The sequence below is a fragment of the Stenella coeruleoalba genome (assembly GCF_951394435.1).
Source record: "Stenella coeruleoalba genome assembly, chromosome: 7".
Taxonomy (NCBI): domain Eukaryota; kingdom Metazoa; phylum Chordata; class Mammalia; order Artiodactyla; family Delphinidae; genus Stenella; species Stenella coeruleoalba.
The window spans coordinates 55,639,366-55,667,148 of NC_137153.1; the positions used below are offsets into that span (position 1 = coordinate 55,639,366).

A 27,783-nucleotide genomic window follows, 5' to 3' on the forward strand; every position below is an offset into this window, starting at 1 on the left:
TGTAAATTCTCCCAGAAAGTACACATGTAAATCCAGGCTACAAGAAACTCTCTCTTAAATGCCAACAATCATGAAAGCACATAGAAATATCACAACATATATGAGGAAACAAGGTAACATGAGACGATAGAAGCAAGAAAATCAAACCGACAGAAAGTTACCATAGTTAAATTATTAGACACAGGATACAAAATAAGAAAATACAATGTACTTAAGAAAAAATTTTAAAAAGAATGGTGAACATATAACCAAAGAAAAGTGTAATCAGATATACTTTAAAAAGAAACAAATAGAACTTAAGTAAATGACAAATATAAATGACATTAGAAATTTGATATGCGGAATAAAAAGCATATTAGTCACAGCAGGGGAGACGAACTGTTCAATGGAAGAAAGAGTTGAACAAATTATACAAAATCCAGGACAGAGAGACAAAGATACAGAAAATATGAACAACAGAATAAGAAATATGGATTATATAGAGCAAATCATTTCCTGAGAATTTTCCAGAAATAATTAAAAATACAAATCCCCAGAGTTAGAGGCCAAATGAAAATCAAACAAGATAAATAATGATCTGTTCCTACACAAACTATAGCTAACTGAAGGATGCCAATAATAAAGATAAAATCATAAAAGAAGTAAGAGAGAAAAGACAAAGGAAGAAGAATTAGAATGACAGCTGACTTCTCAACAGCTACTGTGGAAATTAGAAGTCAGTGGACAATTATCTTCATGTTGAGAGAAGATAACTGTCAACCTAGAATTATTTTCACAGCAAGAATAAATTTTAAGAGAAATAAATACAGATATTTTACATAAACAAATACAGAAAACAACTAAGAGAACTTATTTTCACTGAGCCCTCACTAAAACACCTCCTAAAGGATATACTCCAGATTGAAAAAAATAGAGCCTTGAAGATGATCTGTGATTTAAGAAAAAATATGGATCAAAGAACATGGAATATTTTCAAGTATACCTAAATAAACAATGACTATATAAAGTAATCTGATAATAAAGGTGAGCTGACTATATAAAGCATTGATTGTATAAAATACTAAATCTGTGAGGTTAATAAAAATAGAGCTAAAACACATGACAACAAAAGCTCATAAGTCTGAAGGAGGGAAATCAGAGTTAAAATGTTCTAAAAGATTTAAATTGTTTGATAGGCAGATATAGATGCTACTTAACTTTGGTCTTCAAGTATGCACATTAAAATTTAGAGTATCCACAAAAGAATAGAAATTGATGTATAACTTTAAAACCAGCAAAGGGAAAGAGTAATAAGAAAAAGTCTCAATAGTTCAAAGAAGGCAAGGAAGATTAAAAACCCACTGGAAAAACAGGACAAATAGAGATTACAATATAAGATGGTAGAAATAAATCCATATTACCAGTGAACACAGTGAATGCAAATAGAGCAAATAAAGCAAAAATCATCAGATTGCAGTTAAAAATTTGTTTACATTAGATCCTCATAAACTTAAAGATAGAGAAAGGTTGAAAGTAAAAGAAGAGAAAAAAATGTATGAGACAAACCTAATCAAATGAAAGGTGGATTGGCTATATTAATATCAGATAAAACAGATTTAAAACCAAAAGCATTACTACAGATAGAGATGATCACTACATTATGAATAAAGGTTAAATTCCCCAGAAAGATAAAACTATTTTAAAATATATATCTATCTAATAAGACAGGTTTGAATTATTCCAGACTACAAGGTGAAATTGGCAAATTAACCATTCAAGTATAATAGTTTTAAAATCCTTCTCTCAAGCAGGTTAAAAAAAGAATTCATTGAAGATGTAGGAGATTTGAAAAACACATTCAAAATGCTTGACATAAATAGAAGTTTACACCCTCAGATCAAGGAATACATGTTCTCTCCAAAAACACATGGATATTAGGTCATAAAACAAGTCTCAACAAACTTCAAAGAAACAGAATGCAAAGATCATTTTTAAAAACTCACAATGCAGTTGTTAGAGATTAATAAAGAAAGATAATTTTTCAACTGCCGTATATTTACAATTTAATAAACAGGCTTGTAAATAATTTATGACTTGAAGGGACCATAATGGAAATTGAAAAATACCTAGAACTGCATGATAATGAAAAATCTCCTTATCACACCATGGGAAGCAACCAAAGCAGTACTTAGTGGAACATTTACATGTGAAAACAAGACAGGCTGAAACTTAATACACTGAGCATCAAACCTAAGGCATTAGAAATAGTACAGTAAAATAAGTCCAAAGAAAGTAGATGAAAGAAAATAATACAAAGACCAATGAAACAGAAAAAACAAAACCATAGACTCAACAAAGCCCAAGAGTGGTTATTTGAAAAGACTAAAAAAATAAACTTCTGACAAACTTTATTCAATGATAAAATTAAGAAAAAAGAAATCCCAAACATACACTATAACTGATGCAAAAGTGGAGACAGCTATGGATTCAGCCAAAGTTAAAAGATAGTTACAGGGCCTCCCTGGTGGTGCAGTGGTTGGGGGTCCGCCTGCCAATTCGGGGGACACGGGTTCAGGACCTGCTCTGGGAGGATCCCACATGCCACGGAGCGACTAGGATCGAGCGCCACAACTGCTGAGCCTGCGCTCTAGAGCCCACGAGCCACAACTACTGAAGGCTGTGCGCCTAGAGCCCATGATCCACAACAAGAGGGGCCACCGCAATGAGAGGCCCACGCACCACAATGAGGGGTGGCCCCCACTCGCTGTAACTGGGGAAAGCCCACGCATGGCAGCGGGGACCGAACGCAGCCAAAAAATAAATAAAATAAAAATAAAAAAATTTTAAATATATATATAGTTACAGAAAAAATATGGCCAACTTTAAGCCAAAAACTTTGAAAACTTAGTCTTAGAAAAATAATTATTCAAGAGAGAAAGGGAATGATTCAAGAAGAAGCAAAAATAATAACAATAAAAGTAAATATGTACATAGAATTGACTATGTATCAGGCAGTGTCCTACATTGTTTATGTATACCCCCTCCTTTAATCCTCACAACAACCCTATGTGGCCCATTTTCAGATCAGTAAACACAGGCACAGTGAGGTTAAATGACTTTTACACAGCTAATAGGTCAAAGTTGAGATTAAACCTAGATAGTTTGGCTCCAATTTCATTCTTTTGCCCACTATGCTATGTTTTGTATGCCTTTAAAGAAATTCAATCGGTTAATTAAAAAATCATCCTACAAAAACCCCCCAAAAAACCTCACTCCTGATTTTATAAGCAAAGTTTACTAAACATGCAAGGAACAGACAACTGTATCTAAAATAAACTCTTTCAAAGACTAGAAAAAGAGAGAACATTCCCAATTCATTCTATCAAAACCAGATAAGGATTGTGTAAGAAAGAAAATTACTCATAAACATAGAGGCAAAAGTCTTAAACAAAATATTAGCAAACTGAAACCAGATGCTATGCAAAAAAATATACATGACCAAGTTGGGTATATTCCAGAAGTACACCCACAAGATTAGACACAAATTAAAAAGTCATATAATATCAAGCACTCGCAGGGGTATGGAACAAAAACGTGTACAATTCTGGTGGGAGTGTGAATTGAAGCAATCACTGTAGAAAACTTTGGCATTACCTTGTGAAGTCTGAACAAGCACTAGCTTGCTTTGTATTTGTTTACTGTCCTGATTATTTTTTCTCTAATTTCTATTTAATTGGTAAGATTCTCTTTATTTTCTAGTATTTCTTCTTCTTGTTTTGAAACTAGAGATTATATTTCTATTCTTTTAATGGGTATTTTATTTCTTTTTAATATACATTTCAACTTAAATTTTCTAAAATTCTAACTTTATTTTGTTTCTATCATTTTCCCAAAGGAAGGAAGGATTTTAATACGTGCTAAACACTGAGAAGCTATTAACACACAAACATGAAATAAAAACAAAGCTAATGGTCAACAGTTGGTTTACTGACTGTATTCATTTTCTATTTGCTGCCTTAACAAATTACCATAAACCTAGGTGTTTAAAACACAAATTGATTATCTCACATTTCAGTAAAACAGAAGTCCAGGTACATGGCGGCTTAACTGGGTCCTTGGCCTAGACCTTCTTTCACAAGGTCAAAATCAAGGTGTTGGAAGGGCTAAGTTCCTTTCTAGAGTCTGGAAATGAATCCACTTCCAAGTTCATTTGGGTTGTTGGCCAAATTCTGTTTTATGGGATCGTAGGACAGATACCCCTCTTTCCTTGCTGGCTGTCAGCCAGAGGCCATACATACTTCCGGAGGCCTCTCTCTGGTCCTTGGCTGTTACCCCCTCTACCTCAGAGCAGTAATAAGTAGCACATGAAGTCCTTCTTGTGCTTGGAGTCTAATTTCTTTTGCCACATATTTTCTGCCTCCAGTTACAGAAAGTTCTCTGCTTTTAAGGCTTCACATGATTATAATCGGCCTACCTGGATAATCCTGTCTACCTTTCCTGTCTTAAGGTCTATAACCTTAATCACATTGGCAAATTCCTTTTCACTATGTAGCATAGTACATATTCACAAATTCCAGGGATTAGGGCATGGATATCTTTGGGAGACCATTCTGCCTACCACACTGACTATAGCTGTCAGGATAGGTTAGCTGATTCTGAAAATACAAACCTTTGGTTTACCAGCACAAAGGTTTATTTTTTACTCATGCAATCTTAGACTCTCCAGAGCAGCTGTTATCTATAAGGTAACTGAGTGACCCAGGCTGAGAGAGGATGTCCAATAGTGCTTCTCAAACTTTAATGTACGGAGGAGTCATCTGGGGATCTTGTTAAAGTGAAGATTCTGATTCTTCAGGCCTGAGACAGAACCTGATTCTCCAGTTCTCACACGAGTCCAGCAAATGCTGATGTTGCTGGTCCCCAAACAACCTTTTGAGGAGGGTTTCAGAACACAGTTTCCTTGGTCAGTACTACAAGGGAAGACAGAGCATGGAGACCATCAAAGTGACCTTAAATGGTTTCATCCTGAAAGTAATATACTCACTTCAACTCACACTGCAGTGGCCAAAGCTACTCATATGGTCATGCCTAGCTTCAAGGGGTTAGAAAAGTTCACTCCTCCCATATGCTCATTAGAAAAAGAAAACCAGGAATATTAGGGCAGGGCAGAAATGTAACGTGTGTGCATAGACAAGACACACTGTCACACCACTTTGGCCTCATCATTGCTTTCTTCTATGCCTACCCGTTTTAGGGTCCAACTTTTTCTTTCTGAACCACATCCTACATTAACTATTTTAGTGAAAGTCTGTGGGTGGTAAACTCTCTCTTGTCGTTGTACATAAGAACATGTTTTGATTTTGCCTACATTCTTGATTGATAGCTGAAAGTACCAAATTCTACGCTGACAATTATTTTCCACAACCACTCTGAAGATACTTAGCTCATTACCTTCCAGACTCTTCTGACTGAGAAGCTTCTGCCATTAATCTAATTTTCATTCCTTTGTGGGTCACCTGCTGTTTCTCTGATAGCTTTTAATATTTTCCTCTGATGTTAATTATGATATGTTTGGATGTGTATTCTTATTTTTCCTGCTCAGCACGTTCATTGCAATTCTAGTCTGAGGACTCTTGTCTTTTTTCCTTTCTGGAATATTCTAAATGTCATTCCCTCCATTCTCTTCTTTGGAAACTCCTTTTACATGCATGTTGGAAGCTTTTATTCACTGTCTATCTCTCTTAAGGTCTCTTTCATATCATGTTTCTCTGGAATTTTGAGCTGTATTTTGGATAAATTTTTAACTGCTCTCTTCAAATTCACTGCTTTTCTCTTTGCAACCAGTCTAGAATTTATCTTATCTCTTGAGATTTTTATTTCAATTACTACATTCTTTTATTGCAAAATTTCTAATAGTTGTTTTCCTTATCCATCTATATATTTCTTCATTTCTACCTAGTTTTCCTCTCTCATTTACTGTTTATTTTTAATGGTTACTTCTCAATGAGTTTCTTTTAAACACACAGCTAATTCTCCATACTCGTGGTAGTTACGTTCTATAAAGTTGACACAAACACTGAATTGGTGAATTGTGAACCGCTGCTCCTGGAGAAATACAGTTCCTGTGTGTTACTGGTCACAACACTTTAGTCAACAGAGCAATAAGTAGCCTTGCATTATGTGTGTTTCTATTTAAAGACATCTTATTTAAAATACATTGATGATTCATTAACATTGAACTCACAGCCAACAGCACTCTGAAAACTGAATAAAGCTTATCTAACAGACTCTTTTCCTCCATAAGCACTTCCCAGCCTTCTTGAGCTTAGAAACACTAGGCAGCACTTCAGCTGGGGTTATTTTAAACAGTGAAATCACCAAAAAAAAGCACAAAGATGGGAAACGCTTGGCGCTAAATAGACTAAATAGAAAGGAACACCTGTTTACGGTCCGAGAGCCGAAACAATAAGGCAGCATATCATCTTGTTCCACCTCAGCTGGGAACGTGCTCCTTGGGCAACTCAAAATTTGGGTCCCTCTGCGCATGTCTGCGAATGACTAAGGATAGATGGACTTCAGAAAACTGGTGAATTCACAATGACTGGAACCCACAAATAATGAGGATCGACTGTACCCATTTTAAAGTTTTTGTCAAACTGTTTCAGATACTTTTATCTGGAGTGAATGTTAATTTTGTTGGCATTCTTGGTACTGTATTTCTTGCACGTGCTTTGGAATTTTTCTTTGTAGGCTTATTTTTAATGGAATGATTTGGCTTTTCTTTTTTTCCTCTCCATCCTTATCTCTTCTAATGGTTTCATGATTATGTCCACATGGTTCACACAGCCCCCAGTTCAGAATCTCAAAACTTGGATTTTGGGTTTTAATCCGTAATGAGGAAATTGCAAGTACATCACAGAGCTAAAGTGTAGTTTGGTAGGTGCAGTCCGTGAAGTCCAACAGTCTCTTATCAACGTCCACCAGCCTTTCTAGACTCACAGTTTCAGATAAGCACTCATCCCAAGCAATAGGTCATGATACTTTTAAAAAATATTCTTTAATTCTCTCCACAGACATGCCCTCCAAACTCCTGACACGGAGTTCTCTACCTGGCTTTGGTGCCCCTTACTCTATACAATAAGTTCAGTCCCTGTTATCCCACAGGAGTTGAACTACTGCTAATCTTTGCTGACTTCCAGTCACGGAGCCAAAAAGCCTTTGATATCAGCCCTGTTCACCATCTTGCATTTTGCTTCATTTTTGGTCCATGGACATTTTGATCTTGCTTTTGAACCTGGCTATGTCATTGTTTTATCACTTTATATTTTATCTGACATTGCTGCTTGTTTGGAAATGGAAGGAATAACAGATTGATTAGAAGCCCGCTTAGCTCTTTCCTTATACTTTTTTTTTTACAACTTACCTTCTTCTACACAGGATTAGAAATATCTGCATTTGTGTCTTTTTGGTCTTCCTGCCTCCAATTTCAACACATTTGAAAATAGAAACTGTCTCACATAAATCAAGTATTTGCACGCTTAGCAACCTATGCCTGGCAGCTTGTTTAGTTTCATTCCACGAGGCACTCTGCCAGGGGATGAGCTGCAGTAGTAATTTCTTCCTAAGTCTCTGTCACATTCCCGCTTCAAGATTCTAACTGGGTCGCCAGAGACCAGCATATATCTTATGCAATTCAGAAACTGGGACTTGGGAAAGTAGATTTTAAGGAGTTTGACTCAATAAATTTATATCCTCTTGACAGGTGGAGAAGCTCAAAGGGGAGGGAATTTGGTATGTTTTCAACAAGAATTTTTGGGTTTGCCTTTTCTGTTGTATTTAATTTGCACATTGAAAGTCCTTAACAGTTCATATACTTCTATCCTTGAAGGATGATAATTGCTACAGTAAACTTATTTGACTGTTTTCTTAAAAGGAGAAACATGTTGGAAGAATGTTTGACCTTTTAAACTCTTTGTATTTCCGTTTTGTTATTTGCTAAATGAGAGTTAGTCTAGATCATCTGTATAACTGATTGTGTTACGGGCTTTGGCATTGTTCAAAACACACAGCCCCACTCCTAGCATGATCTAGATAAAGTATCTAGTGTGACCTAGATAAAGTATTTCATCTCTTTAAATGGTCAAATTTCCCTATCTGTAAAATCAGGATAATACTCACTTTTCAAGGTGGTGGTGAGAATTGAAAGAATTAGGGAGTGGAAGGTCATTAGCACCATGCCTGGCACATGACAGATACCCAAACTATACTACTTTCTTTCTAATTCTACCATCCTATAAGTCTATGACTTTGCCAGGATCCCTTTGAAGTGTATGACCAATGTTCTAGTCTTTTTCAATAAGGAGGATTTGGCACACAGAGGTTAAAGCTGTATGCCCAAGGTTGTGGAGTTTGCTGGAAAATGGGGCTCAGAGCAGCTATTCTCAATCTAATAAGTCCTGACACTCTATAAAATGATGAATTCAGCCTTCAATCCTCTTCATCAGTTGAGTGATGAAGGATTTTTCTTTCCTCCAAAAGTCTATTAAGCCATTACTGTAACATTAATAATGAGACACACACCTGACAAAAGGTCCAGCTGAACTTTTTCCCTAGAAAGTTTCAATATGGCAATGGATCATGATAATATTGAAGGAAACAAATTCTGGGTTGACCAAGTAGGCCTTCTGTTCATACTAATAGCCTTAGGAAAACAGCTGCTTCACACTGTCTATTCACGTTGTCACACTGTCATGAAAAGAACATGGCTGCTCTATGAGGCCCTTTGATTTCTAGTCAGTCAGCATCACATGTGTGAACTGGAACTCCGTGTGTGACTCTTCAGTTCAGAAAAGCCAGCTCCTATCACTCAAAGGCCATTTACAAGTATTTCCAACACTCCTTCTGACTTCTCCATGAGACGACGCTGGCTTAGAAAAAACTAATTATGATCAACTTAGGGGAAAAGATCTCCTATGATTTTTTTTTTTTTTTTTTTTTTTTTTTTTTGCAGTACGCGGGCCTCTCACTGTTGTGGCCTCTCCCATTGTGGAGCACAGGCTCCGGATGCGCAGGCTCAGCGGCCATGGCTCACGGGCCCAGACACTCCGCGGCACGTGGGATCTTCCCGGACCGGGGCACGAACCCGTGTCCCCTGCATCGGCAGGTGGACTCTCAACCACTGCGCCACCAGGGAAGCCCTGCTGTGATCTTTTAAGTATACCAGAAGGATGCCAAGGAGCAGAAGTCAGTCGTCTCAATATATTTCTCTTTATATCTTCCCCACCAAATCGGAAGCTCTTTGTATTACCGTGAGTTATGGAAAAGAGGGAAAGTGTCCTTAGCTGGAGAATTCAGCTGTTCTGGGATAAAGCGTTTAATGCTGTTGGGATGCTGTGAGCAGCTGTTTCACTAGGGCCCTGTGTTCTATAAGACCATCACTTACTTATCTTTGCCAAAAGAAGGTGGAAGAAGGAACTAAAATTTCTTGAGTGTACCCCGTGTATTTACATGATCGCACGGATTCCTGGAAAGGAAGACTCTAAAGTGACTATTACTCTTGCTTCCACTTCATACTTGAGGAAACTGAGGCAATGGGAAATTGAAGAGCTGGCTCAACCACGAAGTGAGTAGCAGAGCCCCAAGCCTGTGTTCTCTCCACGGAGTCGTGCTTATCTCACAGCACTCCTGGAGCATAAAAGGTTGAGGCAATTGTAAACGGCACTGCAATGAACATTGGGGTGCGTGTCTCTTTTGGAATTATGATTTTCTCCAGGTATATGGCCAGGAATGGGATTGCTGGATCATATGGTAGTTCTATTTTAATTTTTTAAGGAACCTCCATACTTTGCTGTACACCTGAAACTAACACAACATTGTAAATCAACTATACTCCAATATAAAATTAAATTAAATTTTAAAAAAAAGGTTGAGGAAGAGGATAAGAAACTGAGAACACATTAAGGAGAAAGGAAAAAGAGAGAGACTTAGGAGGGGTCCAATAAAGACATGTCAGAAAAAGCATTTAAAAAGAAAAGAAATGTGTACAGCAGTCAGGAGAAGGCCTAGGGGAGAAGGAAAGCAGAAGGGCCCAACCCACTGGGGAGGAAAAAACCCAAAAACCTTGGCTGGCTGCCTGGCAAAGAGCACGGCAGAGAGATCTATATCCACCAGATCCACCAAAGGAAGGAATCTGTGAATCATTAAAAAAAAATGTGTATTTCTTTATGCCACAAATGATAAAACAGTCAGTCATAAAATGTGAGGGTATTTTTTCCCAGAGTAAAATTACTGCAAATATTTTTAACCATTATTCTGAATGCTCAGTGTTTCACTCTTGAGAAAGAAATGGTGTGTTTTGAACCAAAATCAATCTCCAGTTATCCCCAGGGCATGCTGTATACTTGTATTCAGAGATGAATTCATTCCCACGACGGCCAAATAAAGCTTAGTTAGCATAGGTTGGAGAGGGTCTCTGTCCTCAGAGAAACAATAAAAGTCATTGATCACTTCTTACTTCCTAAAAGTTATTTTCCTTGGTTATCTAACTTCAGCATAAACAGAACTGGGGCCCAAGTCAGGGAAACATGGATTTTTTGAAAATGTGTTCCTTAAAGAACATCCTTTTGTTTCAGCAAAGTCAATCCTTCTCAATGTTAAAAGAGAAAACACACACACAAACCACAAAGCCCTACAAGTAGTTAAGTCACATTCTACATTTGTTCTAGCTTTGTGGTAAGCTGGACTTGTTATGGGGGATATTGATTGGTCCCCTGGGATATGTTTCTGAGAATACACAGCAATTCCAACCAAGTATTTGGCCAAAGAACAGCCAAGCTTTATCACTGCCAGAGACCTAACTGTCCAGCCTAAGGACTGGGCAGGGTATAGAAAGTCTGTTTTTCTATAGTTCCTGCAAAGGAAGGGGCATTATAATTCTGCAGTTCTGCCAGAGATGAGGTCTGATGTTTTTGTTGTAAAAGACCTGGAACCTGTTACTTAGCAAAATAACCAGAAGTTCCCCATGATACCATACAGTAAGGCTGACTTTCAGAAATTTAAGTGATCGGATTTTCACTTTTTTAAATAGTGTATTCTCCTGGAAAGGGTACTTTGCCATAGAAAGGGGGAAGTTGATTAAATTAAAAAAAAAAAAAAAAGGATTGAAGGAGGGCAGAACCAACATTACTGAGTCAGGCACCAGGCTGAGTGATTTTTAAGCTATTTTCTCATGTAAAACCCCTGTGAGATGGTATTTTTTTCAGTTTCAAAAATAAATATATATCCAATGACTTTTAAAATACTTTAACCCAACCTCATTTTTGAGATAGTTTAAAATTTATACCAATCACAGAATACACGTTCACTGTAAAAAAACCCCAAACTCTACAAAAGTATATAGAATAAAAAAGGAAAATCCCTCTTAAACAGTTCAAATTCTCTCTCTCTGCATCACATACACACATAATCACTGTGATCAGTTTGATGTGTGTCCTTCAAGACTTATGATACGCCAGGTACATTTCAGTTTAGGGATTTTTTTTAACTGACTGAGATCATGTTAAAGATATTACTCCACAACTTGCTTTATTTCACACTTACTATGTCTTGGAAGAACTTTATTATAGGTTATTACCTAGAGATCTATCCTATTCTTTCTTTTTTTATTGGAGTATAATTGCTTTACAATGTTGTGTTAGTTTCTGCTGTACAATGAAGTGAATCAGCTATATGTATACATATATCCCCTCCCTCCTGGACCTCCTTCCCACCCCCTCCCGCATCCCACCCATCCAGGTCACCACAGAGCACCGAGCTGAGCTTCCTGTGCTTTATAGCAGGTTCCCACCAGCTATCTATTTTCCAGGACATGGAAACAACCTAAATGTCCAACGACAGATGAATGGATAAAGAAGATGTGGTACCCTATTCTTTTTAATGATTGTATAGTGGTCCACGGTATGGACATACCACAATGTATTTAATCAGCTCCCACTCCATTTGTTTCCAATTTTTAAACTACCATAAATATCCAATTAACAGACATTCTTGGTACATATATAAGAAGGATATTTTTAAAGGTAGGAAAGCTGAGATTGAAAGAGGTTAATGAATTTTATTTGAAAGCACATAATTACTAAGTGGCAGGACTCAGAAAAGCCCGTGTACTTTCTGCTCTTCTTTGATGCTTTTAGTTCTCTGCATATGTGGGATTAAAAATGAAGAGTGTGTCCTTTGAACCACTCTCCCCTCCCCCTCTCCCTCCGCACACATCCTGATGGCCTCTTAGAGTCTGCTCGGATACAAATGCATGTGGGATCTAAAACCCAGGAGAGCGTGGCCCCAACTTTGTTATGTGAATGGATGTATATGAAGGAACAAATGAAGTCCTAATAAAGTTACTTGGAAAAGACATGTCCTACTAGACCTCAAAATGAGAGCCCTTTCCTTTTCAGTGAAGATTACAGTATAAGGAAAGTTCCTGCTTTTCAGCTGGATGGATCAGTAAGGAGGGAAGTGTGGGTAGATCGGACAAGAAGCCCATTTCCTGGGTCCACTGCTGGAGAGAGCTGAGTAGTTAGCCTCGGGGAGAACCGCCCAGGAGATCCACAGTGCCCCTGGGAAGCCCCCTCTAGCAGGTGGTGAGTTTTGAACATTTGTTAAGAAGAAATGAACATCTTTCCCTCAGAATTGCTTTACTACTTAAGACACTTCTACTTGAGGTTAAGAACTCCCTCTACTGCCTTTCATAGGTCCTAGTCTGGGGTTGACTGGCTCTGGGCCTGGGAGAAGAGGCACACACCCAAAGGGGTAGTCAGAGCAGCCGGCTTTCTGTCACCCTTCTGGTCCTCTTCCAAGCAATACCTATTAGCCTAAGGGCTAAGAATGTCCCTCACAAAATAACATTTGGGGCCAAGTTCAGATTCTTCAGCACAGATAAATACCTCCTTCCGCACAACATACCTTGTAACGCATCTCATAAAATGACCCGGCAGAGCCTAAACCAAGCAGGGCTACTTCAGGTGCCGCCCTTCGCACATACAACTGGGCCCCAACGTCATCTCAGAAGGAATACACAGCAGCCTCCCTCCGTCACTCTCATTACCCTGCTTTGTTTCCTTCATTGTCTTTCACTATCTGAAACTGTCACACTTTTCTCCATTTACTTGTTAATCATGCTTTCTCCCACTAGAGTATAAGCTTCATGAGAACAGGGGTCTTCTCTTTCTCTGTCACTATTATACCCCAGGGCCTAGAAAAAGTGACTCGTACATAGTAGGTCATGGTAGAAATTGCTGAATGAATTCCATTCCCGTTTTCCATAACATTTTCTCATTGGAACCCATTTTCTTGAAAGGCTTAGCTCAAGTGTCACTCTATTTAGGATGTCATTCACTCATTCACTATATGTGTTGAATGCCTACCATGTGATAGAGGTTGCGAAACCTCACCTGTTCACAGTCCTTTTAATGTCTCAGTAATCTTTTTTATGGTGCCTTTAGGCAAAGCAAAATACCTTTGGTTCCATTCATTAAGTAGTTAGGTCCAAAAAACTTAACAGGTATTTGTGTCCTAACAACTTAGTGGCCATTGGAAAAACAATACATGTGACTTGAAAGAAAAATAATATTTTATTTCAATCGTAAGTAACCATGCTTTCTTACTGGTGGGATGTATTTACCCGTTGTGGACTGCACAACTTCTCAAAGTCTGAAATCAGACTGGAAAATGCCACCCTCATTTCCTGTCCCATGTTGATTTTCTGAAAGGACTTGCTTTTTATCAAAGCAAATGGCAACTTTCCAAAGATAAGACATCATATAAAAAAATACAACATGATGTGGTAGCCTGTACAGTGCCCATCAGATGTCAAGTACCGCTGTGTTTCCCTTGAGTATTTAAAACATCCCTCTGCAGCCCTGGGACCTTGCTGTGCTTCCTGTGCACAGTTTCAGAAGCATGGTGTTTACACTTCATGCTAGGCAATTGGTGTACAGCAGTGAGAGAATCAGGCGTGGTCCTTCCGTGACCTCTTAGCATGTTGTGTTTACCTCCACACTGATAGTGTTTATCATACATTAATTCATTATGTGTTTGTGTATTTGTTTTTCCTGCTAGACTCTGGATTTCCCTGAGGACAAGTAGCCCGTCTTTTTATAGATAGCAGCAACTCCTAAAATCCCTAACGCAGAATAAGAGTTGGGTGCTCTATAAATGTTGGTTAAATAAATGAACAAGTAAACAAGACAATGAATAAGCGAACAAGTGAACAAATGAACAGCCCTGACACACAGCACGATGTCTAATTTTCAGCTATTGAATAAGGACTTGATTATGAGAAAGTAATCCTTCTTCCTATCTTAGACATGCCTCTTGGCTGGAAAATGACCCAACATGCAGGCGCACTGACTCCTGAAGTTGTCGTTATTTACTACAGCATCTGTCTAGACTCTAGGGGTATTTCACGGGTCTGAATGTTATTCCAGAAAGTTAAAAGAAAATTCTGGCCAAGAAAGGCCTGTAGCAGAATGTTCTTTCCTTCCATGAGTTACTATTTGACTCTTGACATAAAGCACCAAATGTGCCCTGATTTTATGCCGTACAAAGACCTGATGAGAAAAATGAACATGGGGTCAAATGGAAATTGACCTTAGATTGACCATTAATAAACATGTGAGCGACTTTAGGAAAGCCATGAAACTTTACAACCTCAGGGATAAGAATCACGGTTAAGATGGATGATCAAGGGCTACAGCAAAGACAGGCAACTTTGCTTCTACTGTCCACGTGGGGTCACTTCGATCTGACTCTACTTTAGTGCTGGCTGTAAATCTGTTCACTACAGTACTGCCCGTCACTAAACCAACATAGATATCTTCATGGGTCTGCATTTAGATCCAAATCTGCTAGAGCCCAGACATTAAAATTTTTGAAGAATTACAGAATTTTAGAGCTGGGAAAGGGAATGGGAAAGGTTGGATGAACTATGTCCTTATGAATGAAAATAGCCTACTTAGACCAGCCAGAAATGATGTTAGAAAGCACCATGACTCCGAGAACCATGCAAACATCATGGGAACTTTAATTTTCTTATACTGATACACTCTGTCTATAGAGTGATTAACAATAAAACCTTAAAAGTACATAAGCTGATATTTCAGTCAAGCCAGAAAAATTGGGAATCTAAGGAGATGTTTCCTCCCCCTCTTGTTTTGGGGAACAAGAACCTAAAGAAATGTTGTATGTAGCAAGTACAAAGAATAGAAATAGACGGTGAATCTCTGGAGAAGCGGTCCAGAAGGGCCGTAGGAACCTGTCCAGGGATTAAGGAGTGACGCTGGAGGCTCATCTAACAAGAGGCCCTCAAGTTTTTCCCAAACAAGCATCTAAAAGGGGAATACTTAAATGAAGTGTTCAGAACTTCTTAGTTTGAAAAATTGGAGCGTGATTATGAAAAGATTCTTTCTTGTGAAGTTTTTCGTTTTTTGACAATGTTGCCTCTGTCGTAGCCAAAAAGCCAGAAAAAGAGCATCGAATTACTTGAAGACTCTAGGTTCTCATAAAAAATTCAGTGTCAGTTTGATTCCACAAGCTGTAAAGAGTTGGCTGGTGCTATGGGTTTTAAGTAGTGTTAGGTCAGTCTTAGCCTGCATCTGTCCATGGAAACGCTCATAATGATAGCATGGGAGTTGGGGGCTGTTTCTGAAGAGCCTTAAGGAAAGAGCAGGCAGACGTCTGCTCATGATGCTTTAGGCATTCATCTACTTAGGATAGTTTGGACCCATTCTACTATCCTAAAAGTTAGAGAGAAAAGGAATGGAAGTTAAAGAGATTCTTTACTAACATCATGTGTTTTTTTCATATTTCATGATTCATTTAATTAAAAATTTTTTTTGCATTGTTTGTTTTTCTGTGGTTTTGTTTTGTTTTTAAATTGGAGTATAGTTGATTTACAATGTTGTGTTAGTTTCAGGTGTACAGCAAAGTGACCCAGTTATACAGATATATATATATATATATTTTTTTTTTCATATTCTTTTCCCTTATAGGTTATTACAAAGTCTAGAGTAGAGTTCCCTGTGCTATACAGTAGGTCCTTGTTGGTTATCTATTTTGTATATAGTAGTGTGTATATGTTAATCCCAAATTCCTAATTTATCCCTCCCCTGCCTCCTTTCCCCTTTGGTAACCATAAGTTTGTTTTCTATGTCATGTGTTTTTAAAACCATGATATTTATATATGACTACAATAAAAGGGATCACAAAGAAAACCAAGGAGCTACAGTATATTTACATCAATTTTTTTTCTTACTATTACTACAACAAACTGTCGATACCATTTTTTAAAAATGTAAAAAGGAGCACTACAGCTATTTGATCTTTTTAATCCATCAACAGTTGAGTGAGGTATGTGTGTGTGGTGAAGAAGACAATGCTATGGCTTGTGGCACCCAGTGTCCTATATGGAAATAGGGAAAAAAACTAGGCAAAATTTTCTATTGAACAATTACTTCCACTCCCAATTATCGAGGCTTTTAGTTCCTTACGCTCTCCCTGGTCAGGCATTTAAAAATATATACTGTTCATTCATTTTAGTCTTTCTCATCTCATCTGTATTCTGGCCAGGGGTCACCTCCACTGTCCATTTTCTTTTTTTTTTTTTAATTTTTTATTGTAGTTGATTTACAATGTTGTGTTAGTTTCAGGTGTACAGCAATGTGAATCAGTTATAGATATACATATATCTATTCTTCTTTAGATTTTCTCATATAGAGTATTACAGAACATTGAGTAGATTTCCCTGTGCTATACAGTAGGTCCTTATTAGTTATCTATTTTATTTATAGTAGTGTGTATATATTAATCCTGATTTCCTAATTTAACCCTCCGCCCCCTTTTCGCCTTTGGTAACCATAAGTTTGTTTCCTACATCTGTGACTCTATTCTGTTTTGTAAATAAGTTCATTTGTACCATTTGGATAAAGAAGATGTGGTACATGTACACAATGGAATATTAGTCAGCCATAAAAAAGAATGAAATAATGTCATTTGCAGCAACATAGATGGACCTAGAGATTAAGTGAAGTAAGTCAGACGGAGAAAGACAAATATTATATGCTATTGCTTATATGTGGAATCCACTCTCCATTTTTCTTTTGTGCATCTCAGTATTGCCAGACTAAGTCCTAACACCCTCCTGACCACATACTCTGTAAGGGCAAGTTCTCTAACCTCAGTTGAACCCTCTCTGCTACTACTAACAGTTCTTTAATTTTGCTTTGCTGGCTTCCACTCAGTTTCCCCAGTGGCTATGCTAGGCCTTCATGCTTACTGTCCCAAGTCCAACTTCCCTCCTTCTCTTTCAGCAGAGGACTTAGAAGACTTCTCTATAGAGAACCTTGAGCTTGTTCATCACAAGTAGCCTCAACTTGTCTAATCTTCAAAAGCTTTCTATATCCTCATCCCTTCTTTCTCGATCTGTGTCTGTTTTTTTAAGAATAGAGTGTATGTCTTTTTCCTTTATCAAGAGTCCTTCTCTTCTTGTCACCCAATGTCTACTTTGGGACCTGTGGCATCCGGTATACCCTCACCTGCACATATCATCAATCTCTCCCTTCAGATCAACTCATCTCTTAAGGGGTCTCTTATTTTAACAAACAAACAAAACAACACGCCCTCCCACCCTTCTGTGACTCTACAAATGATGAAGTGTCTCTGTTAACACTTTATAAGAATAACTTAGACCTATTGATTCCATTTCCTCATTAATATGCTACACCCACTGCCATCCTGATTCTATTCCTAATACACTAGAGAAACTGCTCCCCCACTGGCCTTTTTTTTTCAGAATTCGACCTCGTGGCAACATTTATCCTATAGAACATCTTTAAGAATTCTCTCTCGTTTCTTCTGCTACCTCTTTCATGATGCTTTTTATGGCTTATCTCTTACTATGTCCTCTTTCTTCCTGAGTACAGACATGCACCAAAGTTCCGAGGTTCCCTTCTCCCATTATTCTATTTGCTCTACCTACAAAAACTACTGCCAAATCTTTAAATTCTGTATTTCTTGCTTTGTGCTTCTGTCTCTTGAGCCCCAATCTCTTTCCTCAGATCAGATTCCCCCCTAACCTAGTTGAATATAACACCTACAAGTCCAGCCTGCATATCAAACTCAACAGTGTCCCTAAATCAAATTTACTATTTTCCTCTCCGAAACCTCCTCTCAATATTTGTACTTCTGACAATGACATTCACTGTTCTTCCAGAAGATGGGTACTCATTTTGTATTCAACAAATATCTACCTCAGCCATAAAATATTACTCAGCCATAAAAAAGAATGAAATAATGTCATTTGCAGCAACATGGATGGACCTAGAGATTAAGTGAAGTAAGTCAGACAGAGAAAGACAAATATTATATGATATTGCTTATATGTGGAATCCACTCTCCATTTTTTTTTTTGTGCATCTCAGTATTGCCAGACTAAGTCCTAACACCCTCCTTAATATATGTAAGTCAGCCATTCTAGGCACTGGGGATGAAGGAGTGGACAAGGTGGACCAGGCTCTATCCTCATGGAGTTTACATTCGAGAGTGGGAAAGCAGAACACCAACAAGTAATCAAATAAGATAAATTCTGGTAGAGATAAGACCTTTAACAAAAAAAGTAAAATGTGGTTGATTGACTATTGTGAGGAATGGGGCCAGGCAGTGGGACCACCACATTAGATAAGGTGGACACGGAAACCTCTTTGAGGAAATGGTATCTGAGCTGAGATCGGAATAAATAAGATGCCCATCATGCAAATATCAAAGAAAGAGCTTTTCCAACAGAGGGATCAGGGAGTGCTAGAGCTCTAAACACGCATATGCCTCTGTTTCCTTTATTCCCATTTCAACTCATCACTCTCATTTAAATCACTTGTTAAGTTGTGCAGAGTGACCTTAATTTTGTTCTCTCCTATATCTATTTCCTCCTGGTTTCAGCCCTCATTACTTCTTGCTTCCCACCTGTTTCCTGTTCCAGTGCAACCCTCATATCACCACAGAAATAAACTTCCTAAAGTGGAACTCTACAATACCCTTCTCTCGCTCCACAATCTCTGGTGACCCTCCATTACTCACTGAACTAATATAAACTCAGAAGCTTAACATTCAAATCCGGTCATGGTGTAACCTCAAAATACCTTTCAATTCTTCTCTTCCATACCTCTAAGCACAATCCTACCCAAATTCATGTTCAGAATACACCTTCAACATTCTTGTTTCCAAAGTTGCCCGTTATGTCTCCTCCATTTGGACTGGTTGTCATCCCCTCCCACCCAATCTGAGCCAGTCACAGCGCTCCTAGCCTTCTTAGCCCTACCTCAAATCACCTCCTCCTTGAAGGCCCTTCAGATTTCTCTCTGCTTTTAACCCACAAGAACTTTATCCCTTTCTTACTACGTTTGTCATATTTTGCCCTAGGATGTGGTTATGTGCACATCTGTCTTCTCTTTCTACATCCATTACCGTAAAACAGATGTTTTAAGACAGTGACCACATGCTATTTATCCTTGTAGTAGTGCCGTGCCTCACACAGTTGGCATTGAATAGTATTTGCTAAACAAATGAATTTGGCAAATCTGAGTTTGATTAACTGATATTTATTTCATGATGCCCAAGTGGTTTCCCTTTTATCATTCCTCTTATTTGTTCTCAAGAGACCTGGATGTGAAAAGCCAGAAAGCAGAGAGGAAACAGAGATTCCTTATTCTGAAGTTTCAATCTGGCCAAATGATTAAAAGTTTGTATTGAGGAACATTAAAAATACCTATTTTTTTGATGTGAATAATCCATACACTGTGAAATAACTCTTGCTGAAATACTACTTGGTTGATTTCTGCTCAGGATACATGAAACTCTTTAGCATTAGTCAGTGCTTAAAAAAATACCTTATCACCTGGGCTCCTTGGTGGGGCTAATGGTGGACTCTGGGAGGGCTCATGCCAAGAAGTACTTCCCAGAACTTCTACTGCCAGTGTCCTTGTCCTTACGATGAGACACAACCACCCCCTGACTCTGCAGGAGACCCTCCATTACTACCAGGATAGCCTCATCCACCAGAGGGCAGAGAGCAGAAGCAAGAAGAACTACAATCCTGCAGCCTGTGGAACAAAAACCACATTCACAGAAACACAGACAAGATGAAAAGGCAGAGAGCTACGTACCAGATGAAGGAACAAGATAAAACCAAGAAAAAACAACTAAATGAAGTGGAGATAGGCAACCTTCCAGAAAAAGAATTCAGAATAATGATAGTGAAGATGATCCAGGACCTTGGAAAAAGAATAGAGGTAAAGATCGAGAAGATGCAAGAAATGTTTAACAAAGACCTAGAAGAATTAAAGAACACACAAACAGAGAAGAACAGTACAATAACTGAATTGAAAACTACACTAGAAGGAATCAATAGCAGAATAACTGAGGCAGAGAACGGATAAGTGACCTGGAAGACAGAATGGTGGAATTCACTGCTGCGGAACAGAATAAAGAAAAAAGAATGAAAAGAAATGAAGAAAGCCTAAGAGACCTCTGGGACAACACTAAATGCAACAACATTCACATTATAGGGGTCCCAGAAGGAGAAGAGAGAGAGAAAGGACCACAGAAAATATTTAAAGAGATTACAGTCGAAAATTTCCCTAACATGGGAAAGGAAATAGCCACCCAAGTCCAGGAAGCGCAGAGAGTCCCATACAGGATAAACCCAAGGAGAAACACGCTGAGACACATAATAATCAAACTGACAAAAAATAAAGACAAAGAAAAATTATTGAAAGCAGCAAGGAAAAAAGGCAAATAACATACAAGGGAGCTCCCATAAGGTTAACAGCTGATTTCTCAGCAGAAACTCTACAAGCCAGAAGGGAGTGGCATGATATACTTAAAGTGATGAAAGTGAAGAACCTACAACCAAAATTACACTACCTGGCAAGGATCTCATTCAGATTCAATGGAGAAATCAAAAGCTTCAAAGACAAGCGAAAGATAAGAGAATTCAGCACCACAAAACCAGCTCTACAACAAATGCTAAAGGAACTTCTCTAAGTGGGAAACACAAGAGAAGAAAAGGACCTAAAAAAACAAACCCAAAACAATTAAGAAAATGGTCATAGGAACATACGTATCGATAATTACCCTAAAGGTGAATGGATTAAATGCTCCAACCAAAAGACACAGGCTTGCTGAAAGGATACAAAAACAAGACCCATATATATGCTGTCTACAAGAGACCCACTTCAGACCTAGGCACACATACAGACTGAAAGTGAGGGGATGGAAAAAGATATTCCATGCAAATGGATATCAAAAGAAAGCTGGAGTAGCAATACTCATATCAGATAAAATAGACTTTAAAATAAAGAATGTTACAAGAGAAAAGGAAGGACACTACATAATGATCAGGGGATCAATCCAAGGAGAAAATATAACAATTATAGATATATATGCACCCAACATAGGAGCACCTCAATACATAAGGCAACTGCTAACAGCTATAAAAGGGGAAATCAACAGTAACAAATTAATAGTGGGGGACTTTAACACCTCATTTAAACTAATGGACAGATCATCCAAAATGAAAATAAATAAGGAAATAGAAGCTTTAAATGACACAATAGACCAGATAGATTTAATCGATATTTATAGGACATTCCACCCAAAACAGCAGATTACACTTTATTCGCAAGAGCACACAGAACATTCTCCAGGATAGATCACATCTTGGGTCACAAATCAAGCCTCAGTAAATTTAAGAAAATTGAAATCATATCAAGCATCTTTTCTGACCACAATACTATGAGATTAGAAATAAATTACAGGGAAAAAACCATAAAAAACAGACACACATGGAGGCTAAACAATACGTTAGTAAATAACCAAGTGATCAGTGAAGAAATCAAAGATGAAATCAAAAACTACCTAGAGACAAATACCAATGAAAACATGACGATCCAAAACCTATGGGATGCAGCAAAAGCAGTTCTAAGAGGGAAGTTTGTAGCTTTACAAGGCTACCCCAAAAAACAAGAAAAATCTCAAATAAATAATGTAAGCTCACACCTAAAAACTAGAGAAAGAAGAACAAACAAAACCCAAAGCTAGCAGAAGGAAAGAAATCATAAAGATCAGGGCACAAAAAAATGAAATAGAAACAAAGAAAACAATAGCAAAGATCAGTAAAACTAAAAGCTGGTTCTTTGAGAAGATAAACAAAATTGATAAACCATTAGTCAGACTCATCAAGAAAAAGAGGGAGAAGACTGAAATCAATTAAATTAGAAATGAAAAAGGAGAAGTTACAACAGACACCGCAGAAATACAAAGCATTCTAACAGACTACTACAAGCAACTCTATGCCAATAAAATGGACATCCTGGAAGAAATGGACAATTCTTAGAAATGTATAACCTTCCAAGACTGAACAAGGAAGAAATAGAAAATATGAACAGACCAATCACAAGTAATGAAATTGAAACTGTGATTAAAAATCTTCCAACAAACAGAAGTCCAGGACCAGATGGCTTCACAGGTGAATTCTATCAAACATTTAGAGAAGAGCTAACACCCATCCTTCTCAAACTCTTCCAAAAAACTGCAGAGGAAGGAACACTCCCAAACTCAATCTATGAGGCCACCATCACCCTGACACCAAAACCAGACAAAGATACTACAAAAAAGGAAAATTACAGACCAATATCACCAATGAATATAGATGCAAAAATCCTCAACAAAATACCAGCAAACAGAATACAACAACACATTAAAAGGATCACACACCATGATCAAGTGGGATTTTTCCCAGGGATGCAAGGATTCTTCAACATATGCAAGTCAATCAATGTAATACACCATATTAACAAATTGAAGAAGAAATACCATATAATCATCTCAATAGATGCAGAAAAACCTTTTGACAAAATTCAACACTCATTTATGATAAAAACTGTCCAGAAGGTGGGCATAGGGGGAACCTACCTAAACATAATAAAGGCCATATACAACAAGCCCACAGCAAACATCATTCTCAATGGTGAAAAACTGAAAGCATTTCCTCTAAGATCAGGAACAAGACAAGGATGTCCACTCTCACCACTATTATTCAACATAGTTTTGGAAGTCCTAGCCACGGCAATCAGAGAAGAAACAGAAATAAAAGGAATCCAAATAGGAAAAGAAGAATTAAAACTGTCACTGTTTGCAGATGACATGATACTATACATAGAGAATCCTAAAGATGCTACCAGAAAACTACTAGAGCTATTCAATGAATCCGGTAAAGTAGCAGGATACAAAATTAATGCACAGAAATTTCTTGCATTCCTATACACTAACAATGAAAATCTGAAAGAGAAATTCAGGAAACATTTCCATTTACCACTGCAACAAAAAGAATAAAATACCTAGGAATAAACCTACCTAAGGAGATGAAAGACCTGTATGCAGAAAACTGTAAGACAATGATGAAAGTAATTAAAGGTGACACAAACAGATGGAGAGATATACCATGTTCTTGGATTGGAAGAATCAATATTGTGAAAATGACAATATTCCCCAAAGCAATCTACAGATTCAGTGCCAACCCTATCAAACTACCAATGGCATTTTTCACAGAACTAGAACCAAACATTTTACAATTTGTATGGAGACATAAAAGACCCCGAATAGCCAAAGAAGTCTTGAGGGAAAAGAGCAGAGCTGGAGGAATCAGACTCCCTGACTTCAGACTATACTACAAAGCTACAGTAATCAAGACTATATGGTACTGTCAGTAAAACAGAAATACAGATCAATGGAAAGAGATAGAAAGCCCAGATATAAACCCACACACCCATGGTCAGCTAATCTATGACAAAGGAGGCAATGATATACAATGGAGAAAAGACACAGTCTCTTCAATAAGTGGTGCTGGGAAAACTGGACAGCTACATGTAAAAGAATGAAAATAGAACACTCCGTAACACCATACACAAAAATAAACTCAAAATGGATTAGAGATCTAAATGTAAGACCAGACACTATAAATCTCTTAGAGGAAAACAGAGGTGAACACTCTTTGACATAAATCACAGCAAGATCTTTTTTGATCCACCTCCTAGAGTACTGGAAATAGAAACAAAAATAAACAAATGGGACTTAACGAAACTTAAAAGCTCTTGCACAGCAAAGGAAACCATAAACAAGAAGAAAAGACAACCCTCAGAATGGGAGAAAATATTTGCAAATGAATCAACGGACAAAGGATTAATCTTCAAAATACATAGACAGCTCATGCAGCTCAATATTAAAAAAACAAACAACCCAATTCAGAAATGGGCAGAAGACCTAAACAGACATTCCTCCAAAGAAGACATTAAGATGGCTAAGAAGCACATGAAAAGCTGCTCAACATCACTAATTATTAGAGAAATGCAAATCAAAACTACAGTGAGGTATCACCTCACACCAGTTAGAATGGGCATCATCAGAAAATCTACAAACAACAAATGCTGGAGAGGGTGTGGAGAAAAGGGAACCCTCTTGCACTGTTGGTGGGATACAGCCACTATGGAGAACTGTATGGAGGTTCCTTAAAAAACTAAAAATAGAATTACCATATGACCTTGCAATCCCACTACTGGGCATATACACAGAGAAAACCATAATTCAAAAAGACACAGACACCCCAATGTTCATTGCAGCACTATTTACAATAGCCAGGTCATGGAAGCAACCTAAATGCCCACTGACAGATGAATGGATAAAGAAGATGTGGTACATATATACAATGGAATATTACTCAGCCATGAAAAGGAATGAAATTGGGTTATTTGTTGAGATATGGATGCATCTAGAGATTGTCATACAGAGTGAAATAAGTCAGAAAGAGAAAAACAAATATAGTATATTAACGCATATATGTGGAAGCTAGAAAAATAATACAGATGAACCAGTTTGCAGGGCAGAAATTGAGACACAGATGCAGAGAACAAACGTATGGACACCAAGGGGGAAAAGCGGCGGGGGGTGGTGGTGGGATGAATTGGGAGATTGGGATTGACGTGTATACACTGATGTATATAAAATGAATGACTAATAAGAACGTGCTGTATAAAAAATAAAATAAAATAAAATAAATACCTTATCACAATCATAGAACCTTAATACTTACCACATTACTGCATGTTCTATATCGGATATTCCTTCCCTCACAGCTCCTAGAAAAAAAAAAAAACAAAACTCATTACTACCTATGAAGGGCCCCAAATTTGAACTGTTTTGTTACAAAAACCATTTCCTCTCAGTACCAATATAAAAGCCTCTCTTTTCTTCTGAGTATGCTCTTAGAGGAATTAGTATCAAATGTTAAATTGAGCAGACCTCAAGGAGTTGTATACATAAATTGATTTCTCTATAAGGGTTGAAACTAAGCATTCATTTTGCTTCAAAAGTTGTCAAAGTAAGTACTTGTAATGAGTTCTTATTTAATCAAATAGATTTAATGCAAGGTTTTCTGATAAATATTAATATTAAATGAATCCTCTGTTAATTATCTCTGGTATAAAACTAAAGATAGGTTTCACTAATATGACAGATCTTACATTTAGAATATGATAAAAATTGGACTTAACATTCAACATGGCTTTTAAGATTACACATCTAAGAATATGAAAGTCATAATTCTTAAAGAGTTATCTTCATTTCTAAAGTACATCCTCATTGTGGAGGTTTTAGAAAAGAAAGATGATGCAAAAGAACGAAAATCCCCCATAGCTGTCTCATCTAAAGATAATCACTATTATTTTGATTTATTAATTTCTTTCCAATGCAGAGGAAATAACATCACTTATACAATTTTATAGCTTGCTTTTCTTCCACGTAAAAATTTTTGGAGTTATTTTTCCACACTACTAAATAACTTTAAAGACATCATTTTGAGAGCTACATACTATTCCATCAAATGATATAACTTGTGTAATCATTCTTCCATTTCTTGTCATTTAAGTAGTTTCTAATTTGGGGTTTGGTAAGTGATCATGTGATAAACCATGTCCATGCGTATGTTTTATCCAAGTTTCTGACTATGTCTTTAGGAGAGGTAAGTTTCTAGAAGGGGAATTACAGCACTAAAGGGAAAGAACTTTTATAAGGCTCTTGATAAATATTGCCAAATTGCGTTCCATAAAGGTTGTACCATTGCATTCTCCCACCAGCAATATATGGGAGTTTCCATTTTACTGAACTCTTGTGAACAAAAACAATCAATTTTTTATTAAATGTTCAATGATGACACTTAGGAACAGCAGTACTCTGTTCTTTCAAAATAAGTCACACTTATAAAAAAACAAGTAAAATATGAAATTCTGAGAGAATTATCATACTAATAACTAATAGTTATGGAATTCCAGGTATATTTCTAAGTTTGTTATATGTATTAATTTATTTACTCTTCTCAAGAACACTGGGAGACAGGGTACTATCATTATACCCATTTTACAGAAGAGAAAATGTAAGCTTAGGGAGGTTAAGTAACTTGCCAAAATCACACAACTATTAAGTAATAGAGCTGAGATTTGAAACCGAGCCATTCAGAGCTTACACTCATAACCGTGATGCTTTACTGCCCCCTAATTCACTTGTTTGTTCAGCACACGCCCATTGAGCTCCTATTATATACTGGGCAATACATTTACTTCCGGGAATACAAAGAAGAATGAGCATGACTTGGTCTTCGCTATTAAGAAAATATTCATATAATTCAGTGTAAAAAATGCTAGATAGTATTTGTGTTAGGTCTCAAGAATGTCATCAAAAAGAAAATGTCACCTGAAAATACAATTACACAAAGGCTATCTTAGAGAGATAGAAAGGTCCCAGGCTTGAAGACTTGACTGTAACCAGACTGACTATATTAATATGCACTCAACAGTAGAATGTAACAAAGGAAAAAAAGGGCTGGCCAGAATCATAGAAAAAAAGGAGAATGGAAGAGATACTAGGTTGCCAGTGCCCAGCCCAGCAATGTCCCAGGCTAAGGGCCAATGAACTTCACGTCCTCCTGATCCCCTTGGCTAGGCTGTTGCTATCACAGTCCAGATGCCTCACACTAACCTAGCTGGTGCCAGTGAATTTTTTGCTCATCTCAGAAATATTCTTCATTACAATGCCATGTTGATCAAAGCAATTTGCCAAGCGTGGTCTGTTTTTACATGACTGCTAAGAGGCAGAGGCACTGGTCATGCTGACATGGGAATGGTCCATGTTATGGACAGTTCTACTTCTCACTGTAAGTTAATAAATTGGCATTTTAACTTGAAATATTAACCTCACAGGCCAAGTCATTGCAAGTCCACCTCCAAGAGAAGGATTTGTTCTTGGTATGACTGCTGAAAAATATCAGGTTTCTGAGTTTAAAAAGATGAGAGCTAGGCTCCAATTGATGGTAAATTTACAAGGTAATTAATGCTATGACCTGGACGCCTTTGGTAGCATGCCATGTAGACATCAGTGTTGGCTGAATGTGATATGTTTTTCAATTTTGAAATTCCTAGTGCATATGTGACATACTGTAGTGGTTAAGAGTACCCAGTTTGACAGCAGAACCTTCTTTCTGGAATCCTGATTCCTTAGTTTCTATACCTCAGTTTTGTCATCTTTAAAATAGGATAATATTGCTTATCCCCTGGGATTATTATAAGGAGTAACTGAGTTAATATTTGTGAAGCACTTCAAACAGTGCCTCACACATAGTAAGCATTATATAGACATTTAACAAATAAATTA

At 37.4% G+C, this 27,783-nt stretch overlaps 1 protein-coding gene across 1 annotated transcript in view; it reads right to left on the reverse strand.

Annotated features, from left to right (window-relative positions):
• The window catches only part of ADAMTSL1 (ADAMTS like 1), a 468,040-nt gene that overhangs the window by 381,146 nt on the left and 59,111 nt on the right, over window positions 1-27,783 (reverse strand). The window contains exon 3 of the mRNA XM_079927992.1: window positions 25,172-25,217. Coding sequence (XP_079784118.1) covers window positions 25,172-25,217 — 46 coding nt within the window. The remainder of the gene's footprint in view (window positions 1-25,171; window positions 25,218-27,783) is intronic.